The 21700-nt window shown below is 46.3% G+C and overlaps 1 protein-coding gene across 1 annotated transcript in view; it reads left to right on the top strand.

Moving 5' to 3' along the window:
- Positions 1–21700, top strand: part of SBSPON (somatomedin B and thrombospondin type 1 domain containing) — a 66773-nt gene that overhangs the window by 31194 nt on the left and 13879 nt on the right. The window contains exons 3-4 of the mRNA XM_063923920.1: positions 7275–7365; positions 17188–17364. Of these exons, the coding sequence (XP_063779990.1) occupies positions 7275–7365; positions 17188–17364 (268 nt within the window). The remainder of the gene's footprint in view (positions 1–7274; positions 7366–17187; positions 17365–21700) is intronic.

Raw genomic sequence — 21700 nt, 5'->3', positions numbered from 1 at the left:
TATTGTTTTCTGTTAAACCTGTTCACCAATCACCAAGGACCAGGAAATATAAGTAAAGAGACTTGTGTTACATAAGCTGCCAGTTCCTTGAGTCACACAGCTCAGTGTGAGCTTAGTAGCTGAGCTCCGTAAGAGGTACCACTATTACCTTAGTTCCTGTAAAACTCTGCTCTTTTGCTACCCGTCTGGATTACAGTTGTGTTACCAGTTATATCCAGTATCAGTCTCACCTTAAAGACACAGCTGCAGTATTCTTCAGTCTCATCTAAGACACAGCTGCAGTATTCGTCAGTCTCATCTTAAAGACACAGCCATTGTCTTCAGTTCTTCAGCCTCGTCTTAAAGTCACAGCCACAGTCATTGTTCTTCATATAGAGTGCTACAGCGTTGTTTTACAATTATTAACTCCATTTTTCAGTTCAGTTATTGGGGTAACCTCAGCCTCTGTGAATTATCGTTACTCCATTAAATCTTACTTTTTGTACCTACTTCATCGTCCATAGTTTTCCTTGAGCACTCCATCTCACTAATTCCCACAGACCAGCCAATATACACACAGTCCTCCAGTTACCCATATGGACTTCACATACACTGCTCAAAAAAATAAAGGGAACACTAAAATAACACATCCTAGATCTGAATGAATGAAATATTCTTATTAAATACTTTGTTCTTTACATAGTTGAATGTGCTGACAACAAAATCACACAAAAATTATCAGTGGAAATCAAATTTATTAACCCATGGAGGTCTGGATTTGGAGTCACACTCAAAATTAAAGTGGAAAAACACACTACAGGCTGATCCAACTTTGATGTAATGTCCTTAAAACAAGTCTAAATGAGGCTCAGTAGTGTGTGTGGCCTCCACGTGCCTGTATGACCTCCCTACAACGCCTGGGCATGCTCCTGATGAGGTGGCCGATGGTCTCCTGAGGGATCTCCTCCCAGACCTGGACTAAAGCATCCGCCAACTCCTGGACAGTCTGTGGAGCAACGTGGCATTGGTGAATGGAGCGAGACATGATGTCCCAGATGTGCTTAATTGGATTCAGGTCTGGGGAACGGACGAGCCAGTCCATAGCATCAATGTCTTCGTCTTGCAGGAACTGCTGACACACTCCAGCCACATGAGGTCTAGCATTGTCTTGCATTAGGAGGAACCCAGGGCCAACCGCACCAGCATATGGTCTCACAAGGGGTCTGAGGATCTCATCTCAATACCTAATGGCAGTCAGGCTACCTCTGGCGAGCACATGGAGGGCTGTGCGGCCCCCCAAAGAAATGCAACCCCACACCATTACTGACCCACTGCCAAACCGGTCATGCTGGAGGATGTTGCAGGCAGCAGAACGTTCTCCTTGGCGTCTCCAGACTCTGTCACGTCTGTCACATGTGCTCAGTGAGACCCTGCTTTCATCTGTGAAGAGCACAGGGCGCCAGTGGCGAATTTGCCAATCTTGGTGTTTTCTGGCAAATGCCAAACGTCCTGCACGGTGTTGGGCTGTAAGCATAACCCCCACCTGTGGGCGTCGGGCCCTCATACCACCCTCATGGAGTCTGTTTCTGATCGTTTGAGTAGACACATGCACATTTGTAGCTTGCTGGAGGTCATTTTGCAGGGCTCTGGCAGTGCTCCTCCTGTTCCTCCTTGCACAAAGGCGGAGGTAGCGGTCCTGCTGCTGGGTTGTTGCTCTCCTACAGCCTCCTCCACGTCTCCTGATGTACTGGCCTGTCTCCTGGTAGCGCCTCCATGCTCTGGACACTACGCTGGCAGACACAGCAAACCTTCTTGCCACAGCTCGCATTGATGTGCCATCCTGGATGAGCTGCACTACCTGAGCCACTTGTGTGAGTTGTAAGGAGGTCATACAGGCATGTGGAGGCCACACACACTACTGAGCCTCATTTTGACTTGTTTTAAGGACATTACATCAAAGTTGGATCAGCCTGTAGTGTGTTTTTCCACTTTAATTTGAGGTTGACTCCAAATCCAGACCTCCATGGGTTAATAAATTTGATTTCCATTGATAATTTTTGTGTGATTTTGTTGTCAGCAAATTCAACTATGTAAAGAACAAAGTATTTAATAAGAATATTTAATTCATTCAGATCTAGGATGTGTTATTTTAGTGTTCCCTTTATTTTTTTGAGCAGTGTACATGCCGGGTTCACAAAACTACAGTCATGACAACTGATGCAGGGTGCATTCATGTGATCATATGCTGGCAGATATGAACAGAAGATTTTTCTCCTGTTTCTTTGGTCGTGGCTTGATCCAATGAAGTCCAATGGGATTTTAAAACAAATAACACACAGGGCCTGACTGAGTGGCAAGTGTCTTGATTGTGGGGCTAATTCAAACCTGGACGCTGCTATGGCAGCGGTTGCAGGCTGAAGCCCAGTTAAGTGTGCACATGCGCAGCAGCTGGACTGTATGTACGCACACAGCGAAATGCGACAGCATCTAACTTGTGCGATCGCCACAGCATCTAACTTGTGCGATCGCCTCTGTCTGATTAACAGGCAGAGGCAGTCGCAGGGAGCAGTGGCGGATCCAGGGGGGGCACTCGGGCCCGTGCCCCCCCTGTCATTTGTGGTTCGTGCCCCGCCCGCGCTGGGCCGATCCATTTCACAACTGCAGCCACAGCTTAGGCTGGAGTTGTGGCTATGAAGTTGCTAGATGCCGCCCGCCCACTATGCAAATACTACAGCCATAGCCAGAGCAGTGAGGTGCCGGGCATCCCACATATCCAGGCTGGCAGCCTCTTACTGCGCTGCTGCGGCTGGAGTATTTGCATAGTGGGCGGCATCCTGCTGGTACTAGTCCAACCTACCACGTTGCCTCATTGAAGACCGGAGCTGCTGCGGAGTGCAGGACTGCGGCGGCCGGCGGGTATGATGGCTGAGAAACTGCTTCCGACCTCAGCTGCTGAGCCTGGACACTGGTGCCAGGAAGCAGGCTTAGGTAAGCAGGAGGGGGGCTGGCCAGCTTTGCTGCTGAGAGGCAGCCCCTGTGATCAGCTCACTACTCAGTCCCCTGGTTGCAGCCCACATATGAGAGTTCTCTTCAACCCCACACTCACACACACAGCCCCCTGCTCCTCACACACTGCACCCTGCCCCTCACACGCTGCCTCCTGGCCCCAGCCCCTCACCCGCTGCCTCCTGCCCCTAACACGCTGCCCCCTGCACCTCCACACTGCCCCCTGCCCCTAACACGCTGCCCCCTGCACCTCACAAGTTACCCCCTGCCCCTCACACGCTTCCCCCTGCACCCTGCCTCTCACACACTGCCCCCTACACCTCACATGCTGCCCCTTGTAGTGGGGACATACCCCATTTCTAGGAGCGCATGCACCGAAGCCGCACGCAAATGTACTTGCCCCTTCCATGGTGCCCCCCCTATCATTTTTTGGGGATCCGCCCCTGCTAGGGAGGTAGGGGGCATTGCGACGGCGTTGCGGGGGGCACGGCGCGGACAATGCAGGTGTGTCCGGACCATTGCTGGTGCAGGCCGCGGTGGCTGCGTAATGTCACAGGGCTGGAATAGGCTTTCAGGGTGACCCCCTGCATGTCTAAGAATTTGATCATAGTTGTGCTTTTATTTCGCACATCTACAATAAGGTCTGAATCAACCCTTCCTCCCCCTCCCGTGTTCCTACAGAGTTGGTATTTTAGAAGCACACAGAAGTGTATAGAAAATGTATTGGGTGTTCCTGGGCGGTGACGGGAGAAGGGGGGAAGGTGGGTGACCATTCAGACACATGGAGATGGACTGTCTTATGGGTCTATGGCGTGTCATTGAAATTGTTGCACACACTGGGGTAAATTTACTAAAGCTTCTAAAACAGAGAATTGGTGCCCATAGCAACCAATCAGATGCTATCATTTCTCTATAGCCTTTTAGAAAATGATAGACAGCATCTGATTGGTTGCTAAAGGCAACATCACCAATTTTCTGTTTTAGAAGCTTTAGTAAATTTACCCCTCAGATTCTTAATTGCTCACATTGGAGGCCATACTCAGTCGAAGAATCTGCATCTGTGATAGGGCTGGTGCAAGATTAGATGTTGTGACTGATAGGGTCGGATTAAGCCTTGGTGGTGCCCAGGGCACTTAAGACGGGGGGCCCCCAATGGAAGGTGTGAGATGTGTATCACATTGTGCATACCTCCCAACATGTCCCATTTCAGGAGGGACAAAATGCTCTCTACCTGGACTTCCCACTTAATATGTGATCGGTGTCACCTGTGTTGAAATATTTAATTGATAAGAAAGGTATTTCAACACAGGTGTTTGCGATCATAAATTAAGAAAGAAGTCCAAGTAGAGAGCATTTTGTCTTTCCTGGAATGGGTCATAGTGGGAAGAAATGGATTGTGTATATTAAATTTAAACCAATGGTGTATATTAGTTTTAAACTAATCGTTTCATAATGCCTGGGTACTGTTTATAGCTCCATCTAATTAAAAGACAACTATTTTATACAATTTTCTTGTAGTGGAACAAAGACAATTTAAACAACATTAAAATACACATAGAAAAATAAAATAATTTATCTAGTCACATGCAAGAATAGCATCAGCCTCTGTACTACTTACACACTGGGACAGGACTCAGGAGGACTCTCTCTGTGTCTATCTCTAGACCAAAAAAGTTTAATTGCATAAAAGTTTACACAGGACTCAGACACCCAGGCAGGGAGAAGCTGGTATCCCAGTTTCACTTACAGCTCTCTCCACCCTCCTATCTGTACTCTGGTCAGAAAGCTCCATTGGTAGCTCATGAAACATGATATTCCTGTGTGTCTGCCTGCACTGTATACTGTCCTGCTTGCATTCTGGCTCTCGCATTAAGAGGGAAAGCTAGTAATATCAGTGTGCTTTGACTGGGGGGGGGGGGGGGGGGGGGCGGGATACAGTATGCCCTGCATCCCCCACCTTAATCTGGCTATGCTGATGGTGGCATCTAAAGACTCACCAAGCAGTTTGAGTGTCTGTTTGGGCAAATTCAGATACACCGCTATAAACCAGTGAAGGGCTTGGAGTGGTAGTTGCAGTTGTGCGACCGGCAAAAGACCACACACAGATGCCAATGTTTGAACTCAGAATCAGTCCCATAGCCTGAACTTGACTGTTCTAAAGAGACCCAGCAATGCAGTAAAAAAAAAAAAAAATAGGCAATTCAGCTTGTCCATTAGCTGGGCAGTCAATCATGGTGTATATATTATCTTCTTGACAATATACAGCCAATCAAGGCTTCCCTGGAGATAACAATGGACCAGGTAAGTATTAACTGAAGGAAATCTTTATTAATAGCTTTGGGGGAGGGGGTTTGTTTGTTTTTTAGGTGCTTTTTTTTTTTTTTTTTAAAGTATGCCTGTATTTATTATATTTATATTTATATTGTGATTTATAAGGAGGCAATATTTTATTTATTTGGGCCCATTATAATTTGATTTATTAAATAGGAGACAATAACGTGAATCATTAAGGAACCAATTAATATTAATTATTAGAAAAGGTGCTCAGGGGTTCTGTCCAGTAATATTTAGAATTGAATAGCACTGGCCTATTGGAGGATAGGTTGTGGCACAAATATGAGGCACCAGCCCAAGCTGCTGGCGATGAATATATTTTTTTTGTATGGTCACATACCGCTGGCAGCTTGGTCTTTTACCCTTTAAGTCACTTGCTAATAGATCCAGTGATTTGGAGGGCAAACTCATTGGAAAGTTTAATCCTGTACTATATTCTGTTCCATATCGGATATGATCCTACTGTCTCTCCTAAGAGATTAGAATATAAGAGAATCACAGAACAAAGCTACAGTAACTAGCTGATACACAATACTAATCTAAGGAAATTATCTATCCAAAAGTGGTATCCCGAAATCTATATCTTCTCAGCAATAACAATGGGTATTATTCATGCGCGACTGTGATTTCTTACGGATTTGCAACTGCGAAAATATTCAAATGCCAATTTAAGCATTCAACTTTTGTAATAGCGTGTACCGGACTGAGTAATCCCTGAGACATCCCTTTTACTATCTGAGCAATGTGCAAATCCGCTGGTGGTGAAGAACACTCCACCATCAACGCACCATCAATCCCGTCATCGACCCCTTGGGCAGTCTACGGCTAGCGCAGTGTACCTCATTCAGGTCCGGTTGTTATAGCGCACTAATGTGCAAAGTACCGATGTCCGATACTTTGTGCATGTGCAGGACTCATTCTGTGGGCCTAATTCAGACCTGTTCGCTCGCTAGGGTTTTTTTGCAGTCCTGCGTTCGCATAGTCGCCGCCCATAGCGGAGTGTGTTTTCGCTTTGCACATGTGCGATCGCATGTGTAGCAGAGCTGTACAAACAGATTTTGTGCAGTCTCTGAGTAGCCCAGGACTTACTCAGCCGCTGCGATCGCTTCAACCTGTTCATAACAGGAATTGAGGTCAGATACCCGCCCTGCAAACGCTTGGACACGCCTACGTTTTTCCAACCATTCCCAGAAAACGGTCAGTTGCCACCCACAAACGCCTTCTTCCTATCAATCTCCTTGCGAACACCCGTGCGAATGGATTCTTCGCACAAACCCATCGCTGAGCGGCGATCCACTTTGTACCTAACGTGCCTGCACATTGCGGTGCATGCGCAGTTTAGACCTGATCGGCCGCTGTACGAAAACGCAGCCTAGCGATCAGGTCTGAATTAGGTCCTATGTGTGCCAAAATGAGTCCTGCAACAAAGGATGCAGTTCAGCATTAGACTGTCATTGGCTTCTTTTTGCTTTCTCTTCAGGTCACCATCCAGAAACGCTCATGTTTCACAATCGCCTCTGTACGCAACTGCGCCCATTATCTAACACTGCGCATATGCAGGATGGTTTTTGTGGCATTTTCATGCATTAGCAACACATTTGCTCAACTGCACAATCATTGGCGCTGCGTCCACCTCTGAATCAAAACCAATATCGTTAACGCCTGGCCAGGTTGTTGTTTCATAGTGTTTTTTTCTTAACAAGGTGAATATTAGTAATAGTATATTAGTTACCAGCCCGCCAAAATGACGGAACAACATAACAGTAATGTCAGCGCTGGCAAATGTAGTAGCACTTGAAATGCTGAATTGGGCACCATCTAGTGGCCGCCAGCGCGCAAAACACTTGAATTCCCCCCATAGAGGTGAGGAGCAGCATTAACTTTTGTTATATAGGATAATTGAATATTAGAAGTTGTTCTACAGATAATTTTAACACATGTTCTCTAATTTACAGTGCCTGCATTTATTACTACTTTTGAATATAACAAAGAAAGAAAAAGGCGTGCCGTGTCTTCAGATTGGGCTTCCCATACAGAGGATTCTGGGTATTATATAAAACATAATTATTTCATATATTGGATATTGTGAACTTTATTTTTATTATATACAGTATACTCTATATCATAATGGAGCTTGCATTCTAAATAATGTTCTAAATAATGTATCACAAAAACTAGGGTTCATTTTGTTTTAAGCCAGAGTACTCAGACGAAACCCGTTCACATCCATGGACTCAGCACTGTGAGTCAGCAATACAGACCACTGTGCCACTGTGAATATTTCAGATTAGCTATTGCTATTTAAACAAAAGATTTTCATATTATACTACAGTAGTGTCTGGAGGCTTACCTATCCTCTAAAGAATTAGATAAGCTATTGGTACAATAGTTACCACATCATTTTATCACTACTCAGAACTACTTCAGCGTTTTATTTCCTTCCAGAGAACTCCCTAAATTGCCTGCGGGAAATACGTGGCTGGAAACACCACCTACGTAAAAAGCATTAAGCAATTCCAGTCTTAATACACCTGGAACTGTTTTGTTGACCAACTAATATGTAGTCACAGGTAGCTCATTTAGCATTGTCCGTGCAATCACATGTACTGTACATGCAATCACATGGTAGCTCAACTTCACCAAAATCCACGTTATTCTGCCTTCTACCCCTGTATATCCCTGACACACCTGTGACATACATAAACATTAATCTTGCACACCATTAATGTCACAAAGTATCAAATAACTGTTGCAGGAAAAAATCCAGAACTATTCTCAGTAGTACTTAGTTCCGGTTGCTACTATGTCCAGTTGCTACTATGTACATGCAATGGACCTGTTCTGCACGTGCGCGAATGTGTCCTTCGTCACAGGATGCAGAAACGGCATCAGACTATCAGTGATTGACAGTCTGATGTTGCATGAGGGTGGCGACAGGCTCCGCCTGTGCAAATGGAGGCATGTTGCTGCTGTTTAGGGGGAGGGAAGAGGCCAGGGATCTCTGTTGTACAGAGATTTCCTGGCTCCATGGGTGCTGCAAATCGCCTGATGATGAGTGAGTGATCTGTTGCTGCATCCTAGGATGGAGGTCGGATACTACTGCAGCAGGACGCCTCTGCTTGTAATAGACGCCTCCTGATACATTACCATACAGCGCTATCACTGCTGCTTCCACGGAAGTGAGAGCAGCTCCCAACACATCTGAATCGCTCCCACCACATCTGAATCAGGCCCAATGTCTTCAATATTAGAAAGAGTATTCTACATCCGTAGTATCTAGCACATTTCGTGTATAATCACCGACCTCTGCCAAAGTCACAGCTGGATCCTATGAATGGATCATCATTGAGCTCCACGGCACTAAATGTTTGGTACAGTATATGATTTTGCACAGTGTAAGAGCCTAGAGAAGGGACAAATTGGCCCTTGGCTACCATCTAGCTTACTGGGCCCATGTTAAAGAGTAATGGGGCCGGATGTAATGAAGTCAGAATTGGCCGGAGGTGCGGGTTCCTGACTGAGCTCGGACTTTTTTTTTTAAAAAGAACCAATCATTTCCATGGTTTTGCCTTGTACATGATTGCTGCTTAAAAAAAAAAGAAAAAGTTTGGCTGAGAACCCGTACCTCCGGCCAACACGGACTTCATGACATCTGGCCCATGGAGTCTCTCATTTGTTGATGCCTTAAATTCCATGGGCAGATGTACTAAGCCTGGAGAAGTGATAAAGCAGTGATAAAGAAGTGATAAGTGGTAACGCACCAATCAAAACCCCCCCGGAAAAGAGATACTGTATGCATGGTTAGCTTTGTCAGATGGGGGATGGTGAGACTGAGATTGTAAATAATGGTAATCCCTGTTTATGATCTAACAAACTATACCACATTGCTCACGCCACCCACACTGCTATTCTGTAACTCTTGTATATGTTCCCTTATAAGCAACCTCCATTTTATTGCAATAATCGGTAAAAAGTATTTTAAGAAAATAACTGAATAGAGCCAAATTATGGAACAAATGCAGAGAAATCATAAAATCAGTGATGAATTTGTACAATAAAAAATATGGGGTCTTTAAAAAAAAATTAGAAACCACTAAAATCTTATTTTGAATGATATTAGGTAAAGTATACAGTGGGGGCAAAAAAGTATTTGGACATCTACCGATTGTGCAAATTGACCCACTTAAAAAGATGAGAGAGGTCTGTCATTTCCATTATAGGTACACTTGAACTGTGAGAGACAGAATCTGAAAAAAAAAAAACCTAGGAAATCACATTGTATCATTTTTAAACAATTTATTTGTATATTCTTGCAGAAAATAAATATTTGGACAATCAAAAAGTTTAACTCAATACTTTGTAATATAACCTCGGTTGGCAATTACAGAGGTCAAACGTTTTCTGTAGTTCTTGACCAGGTTTGCACACACTGTAGCAGGTATTTTGGCCCACTCTTCCATGCAGATCTTCTCTAGATCTGTCATGTTTTGCGGCTGTCGCTGGGCAACACGGACTTTCAACTCCCTCCACAGATTTTCTATTCGGTTGAGGTCTGGAGACTGGCTAGGCCACTCCAGGACCTTGAAATGCTTCTTACGGAGCCACTCCTTAGTTGCCCGTGTGGTGTGTTTGGAGTCATTGTCATGCTAAAAGACACAGCCACTTTCCATCTTCAATGCTCTTACTGAGCGAAGGAGGTTTTTGCCCAAAATCTCACAATACATGGCCCCATTCATCCTCTCCTTAATACGGATCAGTCGTCCTATCCCCTTTGCAAAAAAGCAGCCCCAAAGCATGATGTTTCCAGTCCCATGCTTCACAGTGGGTATGGTGTTCTTGGGATGCCATTCATCATTCTTCTCCCTCCAAACATGGCGAGTGGAGTTTATACCAAAAAGTTTGATTTTGCTCTCATCTGACCACATTACATTCTCCCAATCCTCCTCTGGATCATCCAGATGGTCACTGGCAAACTTTAGATGGGCCTGGACATGTGATGGCTTAAGCAGGGGGACCTTTCAGGCGGGATTTCAATCCATGACGATGTAGTGTGTTACTAATGGTAACCTTTGTGACTGTGGTCCCAGCTCTCTTGAGGTCATTGACCAGGTCCCCCCGTGTAGTTCTGGGCTGATTCCTCACTGTTCTCAAGATCATTGATACCCCACGAGGTGAGGTCTTGCATGGAGCCCCAGGTCAAGCGAGATTTCCAGTGATCTTGTATTTCTTCCATTTTAATAATTGCGCCAACAGTTGATCTCTTCTCACCAAGCTGCTTGCCTATTGTCGAGTAGCTCATCCCAGCCTTGTGCAGCTCTACAATTTTGTCTCTGGTGTCCTTAGACAGCTCTCTGGTCTTGGCCATGGTGGAGAGGTAGCAGTCTGACTGTTTGAGGGTGTGGACAGGTGTCTTTTATACAGATAACCAGTTCAAACAGGTGCTATTAATACAGGTAACGAGTCGAGGATAGAAGAGCTTTTTAAAGAAGTAGTAACAGGTCTGTGAGAGCCAGAAATCTTGCTGCTTGGTAGGTGGCAAAATATTTATTTTCCGCAAGAATATACAAATAAATTGTTTAAAAATCATACAATGTGATTTCCTGTCTCTCACAGTTGAAGTGTACCTACGGTGGAAATTACAGACCTCTCTCATCTTTTTAAGTGGGTCAACTTGCACAATCGGTGGCTGTCCAAATACTTTTTTGTCCCACTGTATGTGAAATGATGTCAATTTAGTAAGACCCTCCTGGCCAGATTGCCATGAATTGTTTAACGGACACATGGGGGCAGGTTTGTTAAGCTCGTTGAAGTGATAAAATGTAAGGTGATAAAGAACCAGCCAGTCAGATCCTAACTACCATGTCACAGGCTGGGTCTGAAAAATGACAGTTAGGAGCTGATTGGCTGATCCTTTATCACCTTCCAATTTATCACTTCACCGAGCTTAATAAATCTGTCTCATGGTTACTTGTATTGTGGTGGCTGCAGATGATGATTAAACATTCAGGGTTGTTATTATTATGGCAAACATGGGACACCTTTAGTTTCTTCATATGTATTAATAAGAATTTACTTACCGATAATTCTATTTCTCATAGTCCGTAGTGGATGCTGGGGACTACGTCAGGACCATGGGGAATAGCGGCTCCGCAGGAGACAGGGCACATCTAAAGAAAGCTTTTAGGATCACATGGTGTGTACTGGCTCCTCCCCCTATGACCCTCCTCCAAGCCTCAGTTAGGTACTGTGCCCGGACGAGCGTACACAATAAGGAAGGATCTTGAATCCCGGGTAAGACTCATACCAGCCACACCAATCACACCGTACAACTTGTGATCTGAACCCAGTTAACAGTATGATAACAAACGAAGTAGCCTTTGAAAAGATGGCTCACAACAATAATAATAACCCGATTTTTGTAACAATAACTATGTACAAGTATTGCAGACAATCCGCACTTGGGATGGGCGCCCAGCATCCACTACGGACTATGAGAAATAGAATTATCGGTAAGTAAATTCTTATTTTCTCTAACGTCCTAGTGGATGCTGGGGACTCCGTCAGGACCATGGGGATTATACCAAAGCTCCCAAATGGGCGGGAGAGTGCGGATGACTCTGCAGCACCGAATGAGAGAACTCCAGGTCCTCCTTAGCCAGAGTATCAAATTTGTAAAATTTTACAAACGTGTTCTCCCCTGACCACGTAGCTGCTCGGCAAAGTTGTAATGCCGAGACCCCTCGGGCAGCCGCCCAAGATGAGCCCACCTTCCTTGTGGAGTGGGCCTTTACAGATTTAGGCTGTGGCAGGCCTGCCACAGAATGTGCAAGTTGGATTGTGCTACAGATCCAACGCGCAATCGTCTGCTTAGATGCAGGAGCACCCATCTTGTTGGGTGCATACAATATAAACAACGAGTCAGATTTTATGACTCCAGCTGTCCTTGAAATATATATTTTTAATGCTCTGACAACGTCCAGTAACTTGGAGTCCTCCAAGTCGCTAGTAGCCGCAGGCACCACAATAGGCTGGTTCAAGTGAAAAGCCGAAACCACCTTAGGGAGAAAATGAGGACGTGTCCGCAGTTCTGCCCTGTCCGAATGGAAAATCAGATATGGGCTTTTGTACGATAAAGCCGCCAACTCTGAAACTCTCCTGGCTGAAGCCAGGGCCAGTAGCATGGTTACTTTCCATGTAAGATACTTCAAATCTACAGATTTGAGAGGCTCAAACCAATGAGATTTGAGAAAATCCAAAACTACGTTTAGATCCCACGGTGCCACTGGGGGCACAATCGGGGGCTGTATATGTAGTACACCCTTGACAAAAGTTTGTACTTCAGGCACTGAAGCCAATTCCTTCTGGAAGAAGATTGATAAGGCCGAAATTTGAACTTTAATAGACCCCAATTTGAGGCCCATAGACAATCCTGCTTGCAGGAAATGTAAGAATCGACCCAATTGAAATTCTTCCGTTGGGGCCTTCTTGGCTTCACACCACGCAACATATTTTCTCCAAATGCGGTGATAATGTTGTGCGGTCACTTCCTTCCTAGCCTTAATCAAGGTAGGAATAACTTCCTCTGGAATGCCCTTTTCTTTTAGAATCCGGCGTTCAACCGCCATGCCGTCAAACGCAGTCGCGGTAAGTCTTGGAACATACAAGGTCCCTGCTGAAGCAGATCCCTTCTTAGAGGTAGAGGCCACGGATCCTCCGTGAGCATCTCTTGAAGTTCCGGATACCAAGTTCTTCTTGGCCAATCCGGAGCCACTAGTATTGTTCTTACTCCCCTTTTCCGAATAATTCTCAGTACCTTTGGTATGAGAGGCAGAGGAGGAAACACATACACTGACTGGTACACCCATGTTGTTACCAGAGCGTCCACAGCTATTGCCTGAGGGTCTCTTGACCTGGCGCAATATCTGTCCAGTTTTTTGTTGAGGCGAGACGCCATCATATCCACCTTTGGTTTTTCCCAACGGTTCACAATCATGTGGAAAACTTCCGGATGAAGTCCCCACTCTCCCGGGTGAAGGTCGTGTCTGCTGAGGAAGTCTGCTTCCCAGTTGTCCACTCCCGGGATGAACACTGCTGACAGTGCTATGACATGATTTTCCGCCCAGCGAAGAATCCTTGCAGCTTCTGTCATTGCTCTTCTGCTTCTCGTGCCGCCTTGTCTGTTTACGTGGGCGACTGCCGTGATGTTGTCCGACTGGATCAACACCGGCTGACCCTGAAGCAGCGGTTTTGCCAAGCTTAGAGCATTGTATATCGCTCTTAGCTCCAGTATATTTATGTGAAGAGACGTCTCCAGGTCTGACCATACACCCTGGAAGTTTCTTCCCTGTGTGACTGCTCCCCAGCCCCGTAGGCTGGCATCCGTAGTCACCAGGACCCAGTCCTGTATGCCGAACCTGCGGCCCTCTAACAGATGGGCACTCTGCAACCACCACAGGAGAGACAACCTTGTTCTTGGTGACAGTGTTATCCGCTGATGCATGTGCAGATACGATCCGGACCATTTGTCCAGCAGATCCCACTGAAATGTTCGTGCATGGAATCTGCCGAATGGAATTGCTTCGTAAGAAGCCACCATCTTTCCCAGGACTCTTGTGCATTGATGTACTGACACAGTTCCTGGTTTTAGGAGGTTCCTGACCAGTTCGGATAACTCCCTTGCTTTCTCCTCCGGGAGAAACACCTTTTTCTGAACCGTGTCCAGAATCATTCCCAGGAACAGCAGACGTGTTGTCGGGGTCAATTGAGATTTTGGAAGATTCAGAATCCACCCGTGTTGCTGAAGCACTACTTGGGTTAGTGCTACACCGACTTCCAGCTGTTCTCTGGACTTTGCCCTTATCAGGAGATCGTCCAAGTAAGGGATAATTAATACGCCTTTTCTTCGTAGAAGAACCATCATTTCGGTCATTACCTTGGTAAAGACCCGAGGGGCCGTGGACAAACCAAACGGCAGCGTTTGAAACTGATAATGACAGTCTTGTATCACGAACCTGAGATACCCTTGGTGTGAGGGGTAAATTGGGACATGCAGATAAGCATCTTTTATGTCCAGGGACACCATGAAGTCCCCTTCTTCCAGATTCGCTATCACTGCTCTGAGTGACTCCATCTTGAACTTGAATTTCTGTATGTACAGGTTCAAGGATTTCAGATTTAGAATAGGTCTTACCGAACCGTCCGGCTTCGGTACCACAAATAGTGTGGAATAATACCCCTTTTCCTGTTGTAGGAGGGGTACCTTGACTATCACCTGCTGAGAATACAGCTTGTGAATGGCTTCCAATACCGTCGTCCTTTCTGAGGGAGACGTTGGTAAAGCAGACTTTAGGAACCGGCGAGGGGGAGACCTTTCGAACTCCAACATGTAACCCTGAGATACTATCTGCAGGATCCACGGGTCCACCTGTGAGCGAGCCCACTGATTGCTGAAAATCTTTAGTCGACCCCCCACCGCTCCTGAGTCCGCTTGTAAAGCCCCAGCGTCATGCTGATGGCTTTGTAGAACCCGGGGCGGGCTTCTGGTCCTGGGCAGGGGCTGCTTGCTGCCCTCTCTTACCCTTTCCTCTGCCTCGCGGCAGATAAGACTGTCCTTTTGCTCGCTTGTTTTTATAGGAGCGAAAGGACTGCGGCTGAAAAGACGGTGTCTTTTTCTGTTGGGAGGGGGTCTGAGGTAAAAAAGTGGATTTGCCGGCAGTTGCCGTGGCCACCAGATCCGATAGACCGACCCCAAATAATTCCTCTCCTTTATATGGCAATACTTCCATATGCCTTTTGGAATCCGCATCACCTGACCACTGTCGCGTCCATAAACTTCTTCTGGCAGATATGGACATCGCACTTACTCTTGATGCTAGAGTACAAATATCCCTCTGAGCATCTCGCATATAAAGAAACGCATCCTTTAATTGCTCTAGAGTCAATAAAATACTGTCCCTATCCAGGGTATCAATATTTTCAGTCAGGGAATCCAACCACACTACCCCAGCACTGCACATCCAGGCTGAGGCTATTGCCGGTCGCAGTATAACACCAGTATGAGTGTATATACTTTTCAGGGTAGTTTCCAGCCTCCTATCCGCTGGATCCTTGAGGGCGGCCGTATCAGGAGACGGCAACGCCACTTGCTTTGATAAACGTGTGAGCGCCTTATCCACCCTAGGGGGTGTTTCCCAGCGCGTCCTAACCTCTGGTGGGAAAGGGTATAATGCCAATAACTTCTTAGAAATTAGCAGTTTTCTATCTGGGTTAACCCACGCTTCATCACACACGTCATTCAATTCCTCTGATTCTGGAAAAGCTACAGGTAGTTTTTTCACCCCCCACATAATACCCCTTTTTGAGGTACCAGCAGTATCAGAGATCTGCAAAGCCTCCTTCATTGCCGTGATCATATAACGTGTGGCCCTGTTGGAAAATACGTTTGTTTCTTCACCGTCGACACTAGATTCATCTGTGTCGGTACCCGTGTCGACTGACTGAGGTAAGGGACGTTTTACAGCCCCTGACGGTGTCTGAGACGCCTGAGCCGGTACTGACTGGTTTTCCGGCCGTCTCATTTCGTCTACTGACTTTTGTAATGTACTAACATTATCACGTAATTCCATAACTAAAGCCATCCATTCCGGTGTCGACTCCCTAGGGGGTGACATCACCATTACCGGCAATTGCTCTGCCTCCACACCAACATCGTCCTCATACATGTCGACACACACGTACCGACACACAGCAGCCACACAGGGAATGCTCTAATCGAAGACAGGACCCCCTTAGCCCTTTGGGGAGACAGAGGGAGAGTTTGCCAGCACACACCAAAAGCGCTATAAATGTATATAAACAACCCTAAAAGGTGTTGTTTTTGTTATAAGCGCTTTTAATATATAAATATCGCCAATTTATGCCCCCCTTCTCTTTGTTACCCTGTTTCTGTAGTGCAGTGCAGGGGAGAGTCCTGGGAGCCTTCCTCACAGCGGAGCTGAGCAGGAAAATGGCGCTGAGTGCTGAGGAGAATAAGCTCCGCCCCCTTTTCGGCTGGCTTTTCTCCCGGGTTTTGAGAAATCTGGCCTGGGTTAAATACATACATATAGCCTTAATGGCTATATGTGATGTATTCTTTGCCACTAAAGGTATTTAATATTGCTGCCCAGGGCGCCCCCAGCAGCGCCCTGCACCCTCCGTGACTGGTCAGTGAGAAGTGTGTAGCAACAATGGCGCACAGCTGCCGTGCTGTGCGCTACCTTCATGAAGACTGAAGAGTCTTCTGCCGCCTGTTTCCGGACCTCCGATCTTCAGCATCTGTAAGGGGGGTCGGCGGCGCGGCTCCGGGACGAACCCCAGGATGACCTGTGTTCCGACTCCCTCTGAAGCTATGTCCAGTAGCCTAAGACTCCAATCCATCCTGCACGCAGGTGAGTTGAAAATCTCTCCCCTAAGTCCCTCGATGCAGTGAGCCTGTTGCCAGCAGGACTCACTGAGATTTAAAACCTAAAAAAACTTTTTCTAAGCAGCTCTTTAGGAGAGCCACCTAGATTGCACCCTGCTCGGACGGGCACAAAAACCTAACTGAGGCTTGGAGGAGGGTCATAGGGGGAGGAGCCAGTACACACCATGTGATCCTAAAAGCTTTCTTTAGATGTGCCCTGTCTCCTGCGGAGCCGCTATTCCCCATGGTCCTGACGGAGTCCCCAGCATCCACTAGGACGTTAGAGAAAATGGGAATATTGTGCTGCTTTGTATAAGTTTTCATTCATTAAGAAGTAACCATTTCTTCATATAAGCATCTTGTCATAATAATGTGCTAAAGTGACTGCGTTTTCAACTGGTTCCAAAGCTCTTCAATGTTTATATCAGGTACTGCGTTGAGTTCCAGATTGAATCCTTATCTCCAGCCTGCCTAACTGAGCATCGGCCCCATGCCCGCTGGATGCTATACCTGCGGGAAGGGTACACAGTGTGTGTGGCTTGCCAGCACCCTGCAATGAACATACGGAACCATCGTTGCTATGGAGACAGCAGTGATGCAGATGGGTGAGAGCTCCACGTTTTCATATATCCCTCCCGCAATAATATTCCACAGATATAAATACATTGAATACAATAATATAACTAGCAGAGCAGCTGCAGTCATACGTTGGCATGGTTTTGTTATACAATTTTTTAATTATATAAAGTGCATGAACTGGGAAAGGTAGGAAACTGTTTGTTGTACCAAATAGAAATATATTACCATTTAGAAAAAAGCTGTTAAATTAATAACACCAGTAATTTACCATGAACATATTAACTATTTGCTGATCATGCCTCCATTTGTCATGGGGATCTCTAAAAAAGTGCATGTAATTCTGCTCAGTTCCATAGACCACATGAAGTTCTATCAATGCTGCCCTTGGTCACATTTCTGCTGCTTTTATTAATGCTTTGGAGCTTCTTGGCTTTTAGAGTGTTGTCTAAGAACTAACCCAAGGGGAGATGTACTAAGCAATGAAAAGTGAGCCAGTGGAGAAGTTGCCCATGGCAACCAATCAGCATTGAAGTAACATTTATAATTTGCATACTATAAAATTGTACTGAGCAGCTGATTGGTTGCCATGGGCAACTTCTCAACTGGCTCACTTCTCCACTTATCACTGCTTAGTACATCTCCCCATGAGCAGTTGTAATTCGAACTTCACTAGAATCATGGGGACTTTGTGTAGATGGATATGAACATCTCTTGATCCATGAATATTTGGGCATAGGACACCTGTTGTCCTACTGTGGTAGAGTGTAGATATGCAGAATAGGTTTTTAGCCTCAGTCTACTCTTTAACGTAAACAATTTTAATAGGCTTGTGCATGAGTGAATTTAATTAGCTCTTGAGGAGGGATGCTGTTAATTTACCTACAATCAAAATCCTGACAAGGTCAAAAATCCCGACATCGTTAAAATACTGACATTGAAACTACCAACAATGTTAAAATGTTTAAAATGTCGACAGGTCAAAAAGTCGACATGAGTTTTTCATAATTTTTTTTAATTGAAACCCTTTTGTTCATACTTTACCATCCCAGTGGACCTGGAGGGGGAATATAGTAGTGTGCCAAACGCAGCGAGGCACCGTGCCCGAAGCATGGCGAGCGCAATGAGCCATTCGAGGGGACGTGGTACACTTATACGGTGTCCATGTCAACCTATGTCAACATACACATCAAAAAACAATAAAAAACTTGTGTCGACTTTTTGATCTGTCAACATTTTAAATATCGGTATTTTGACCTTGTCTGTATTTTAAATGTAGGTATTTTGACCTTGTTAGTATTTTGAATTTGTCGGAATTTTGATTGTAGGTATTTCATACTAAACCCCTCGAGGAGGTACAAAGAGCTGTAATCAGACTGTAAAGATAAAGAATAAACAAACAGTAATCAGGCCAAATTTCTACAAATGGTGTATGTATAGACCACTGGTTAAATGTTTTAGAACATACCCATTTTACCAGTTGAATTGAAATTTAGGCAATTCAAGTCCAATAAATAACCTGAAATGGTACAAGGTAAGCGGTAAAGTGACAGAGGTTAAAAAAAAAAGAAAAAGTTACGGTTAGTAAAAACTGGAAAATAACGAGTTTTATGTTAAAACTCTTTCTGCGAGGTACACTGGGCTCCACAAGTCTGGACAATGGGGTGTAGAGTAGGATCTTGATCCGAGGCACCAACAGGCTCAAAGCTTTGACTGTTCCCAGAATGCACAGCGCCGCCTCCTATATCACCCCGCCTCCCAGCACAGGAGCTCAGTTTAGTTAACCAGCCCAATGCAGTAGCAGGAAAAGAGACGACAACGGTTAGTAGCCACATACACCACACTCTCACGACAAGAGAAGTGTCAGCGGCTAATGCCATATCAACCCAAAGAAGCTAAGTGCGTCAGGGTGGGCGCCTCGTTTTCTGCTGCGGGGTACACTGGGCTCCACAAGTCTGGACAATGGGGATGTCCTAAAGCAGTTCCTTATGGGAGGGGACGCACTGTAGCGGGCACAAGAACCAGGCGTCCAAAGGAAGCATCCTGGGAAGCGACAGTATCGAAGGCATAGAACCTTATGAACGTGTTCCTGGAGGACCACGTAGTCGCCTTGCACAATTGATCAAGGGTCGCACCACGTTGGGCCGCCCAAGAAGGTCCAACAGACCGAGTAGAATGGGCCGTAATATGAACAGGAGCTGACAGACCAGCCTTCACATAAGTATGCGCAATCACCATTCTAATCCACCTGGCCAGGGTCTGCTTGTGAGCAGGCCAGCCACGTTTGTGAAATCCAAACAAAACAAAGAGAGAATCAGACTTTCGAATAGAAGCAGTTCTCCTCACATAGATACGGAGAGCCCGTACCACATCCAAAGACCGCTCTTTGGGAGACAAATCAGGAGAGACAAAAGCTGGAACCACAATCTCCTGATTAAGGTGGAACGAAGAAACCACTTTAGGTAAATATCCGGGACGAGTCCTAAGAACCGCCTGGTCACGGTGAAAAATCAGATATGGGGAACTACAAGATAAGGCACCCAAATCCGACACTCTTCTAGCAGAGGCAATAGCCAGCAAGAACATCACCTTATGGGAAAGCCACTTAAGCTCAGCTGAACCGAGAGGTTCAAATGGAGGCTCTTGCAACGCCTCCAAAACCACCGACAAGTCCCAAGGAGCCACAGGCGGGACATAGGGAGGTTGGATACGCAACACACCCTGAGTGAAAGTATGAACATCAGGTAAAGTCGCAATTTTTCTCTGAAACCACACCGACAAGGCAGAAATATGAACCTTGAGGGAGGCCAGACGCAGGCCTAAATCTAGGCCCTGCTGTAGAAAAGCCAAAAGTTTGGCTGTACTAAACTTGGAAGCGTCATAATGGTTAGATGTGCACCAAACAAAGTAGGAATGCCAGACCCGATGGTAAATCCGAGCAGAGGCCGGTTTCCGGGCCCGCAACATAGTTTTAATGACCTCTTCAGAAAAACCCTTAGCTCTTAAGACGGAAGCTTCAAGAGCCACGCCGTCAAAGACAGCCGGGCTAGGTCCTGGTAGACACAGGGGTCCTGAACGAGGAGGTCTGGGCGTTGTGGAAGTAGAAGTGGACGCTCTGACGATAGGCCTTGCAAGTCTGAGAACCAGTGCCGTCCGGGCCACGCCGGAGCTATGAGAAGCAGATTTCCTTTTTCTTGCTTGAACTTCCGAATTACCCTGGGCAGGAGTGACACCGGAGGGAACACGTACGGCAGCCGAAACCTCCATGGCACTGCCAGCCATCCACGAATGCTGCTTGAGGTTCCCTTGTCCTTGCTCCGAAGACCAGAACCTTGTGATTGTGTCGAGAAGCCATCAGATCCACATCTGGAAGATCCCACCTTTCCACGAGGAGTTGAAACACTTCAGGATGGAGGCCCCACTCGCCAGCATGCACGTCCTGACGACTGAGAAAGTCCGCTTCCAAATTCAGGACTCCCGGAATGAATATTGCCGATATTGCCGGTAGATGGCGTTCTGCCCAACGTAGAATCTGTGAGGCTTCCTTCATTGCCAAACGGCTTAGAGTGCCGCCTTGATGATTTATGTAAGCCACTGTGGTGGCGTTGTACGACTGTACTTGAACAGGACGGTTCTGAATCAAATGCTGGGCTAGGTTCAACGCATTGAAGACCGCCCGGAATTCCAGAATGTTGATCGAGAGGAGAGATTCCTCCTTGGTCCACCGACCCTGCATGGAGTGCTGCTCCAGCACCGCGCCCCAACCTCTTAGACTGGCATCTGTCGTCAACAGGACCCAGTTGGATATCCAGAAGGGACGGCCTCTGCACAATTGTCGGTCCTGGAGCCACCAGAGCAGCGACAGACGGCCCTCCGGAGTCAAAGAGATCATTTGAGACTTGATCCGGTGAGGCAGGCCGTCCCACTTGGCTAGAATCAGCTTCTGGAGGGAGCGAGAATGGAATTGAGCATACTCCACCATGTCGAATGCTGATACAATGAGGCCCAGCACCTGCATTGCCGAATGTATCGACACTTGCGGACGAGAAAGGAAGCAACGAATCCTGTCCTGAAGTTTCAGGACTTTCTCCTGAGACAAGAACAACCTCTGGTTGTGAGTGTCCAACAGCGTTCCCAGATGCACCATGCTCTGAGCAGGGACCAGGGAGGATTTCTTCCAGTTGATGAGCCACCCGTGGGCTTGTAGAAACCGGACCGTCTTATTCAGATAACGCAGGAGAAGATCTGGGGAATTTGCCAGGATTAACAAGTCGTCCAGATACGGCAGTATCCTGACCCCTTGACGGCGGAGTACCACCGTCATCACCGCCATAACTTTGGTGAAGACTTGCGGAGCCGTTGTTA

The sequence above is a fragment of the Pseudophryne corroboree genome, chromosome 5 (genome assembly GCF_028390025.1).
Source record: "Pseudophryne corroboree isolate aPseCor3 chromosome 5, aPseCor3.hap2, whole genome shotgun sequence".
Taxonomy (NCBI): domain Eukaryota; kingdom Metazoa; phylum Chordata; class Amphibia; order Anura; family Myobatrachidae; genus Pseudophryne; species Pseudophryne corroboree.
The sequence above is the reverse complement of the archived record's forward strand: the minus strand, read 5'-3'. Positions and strand labels throughout refer to the sequence as shown.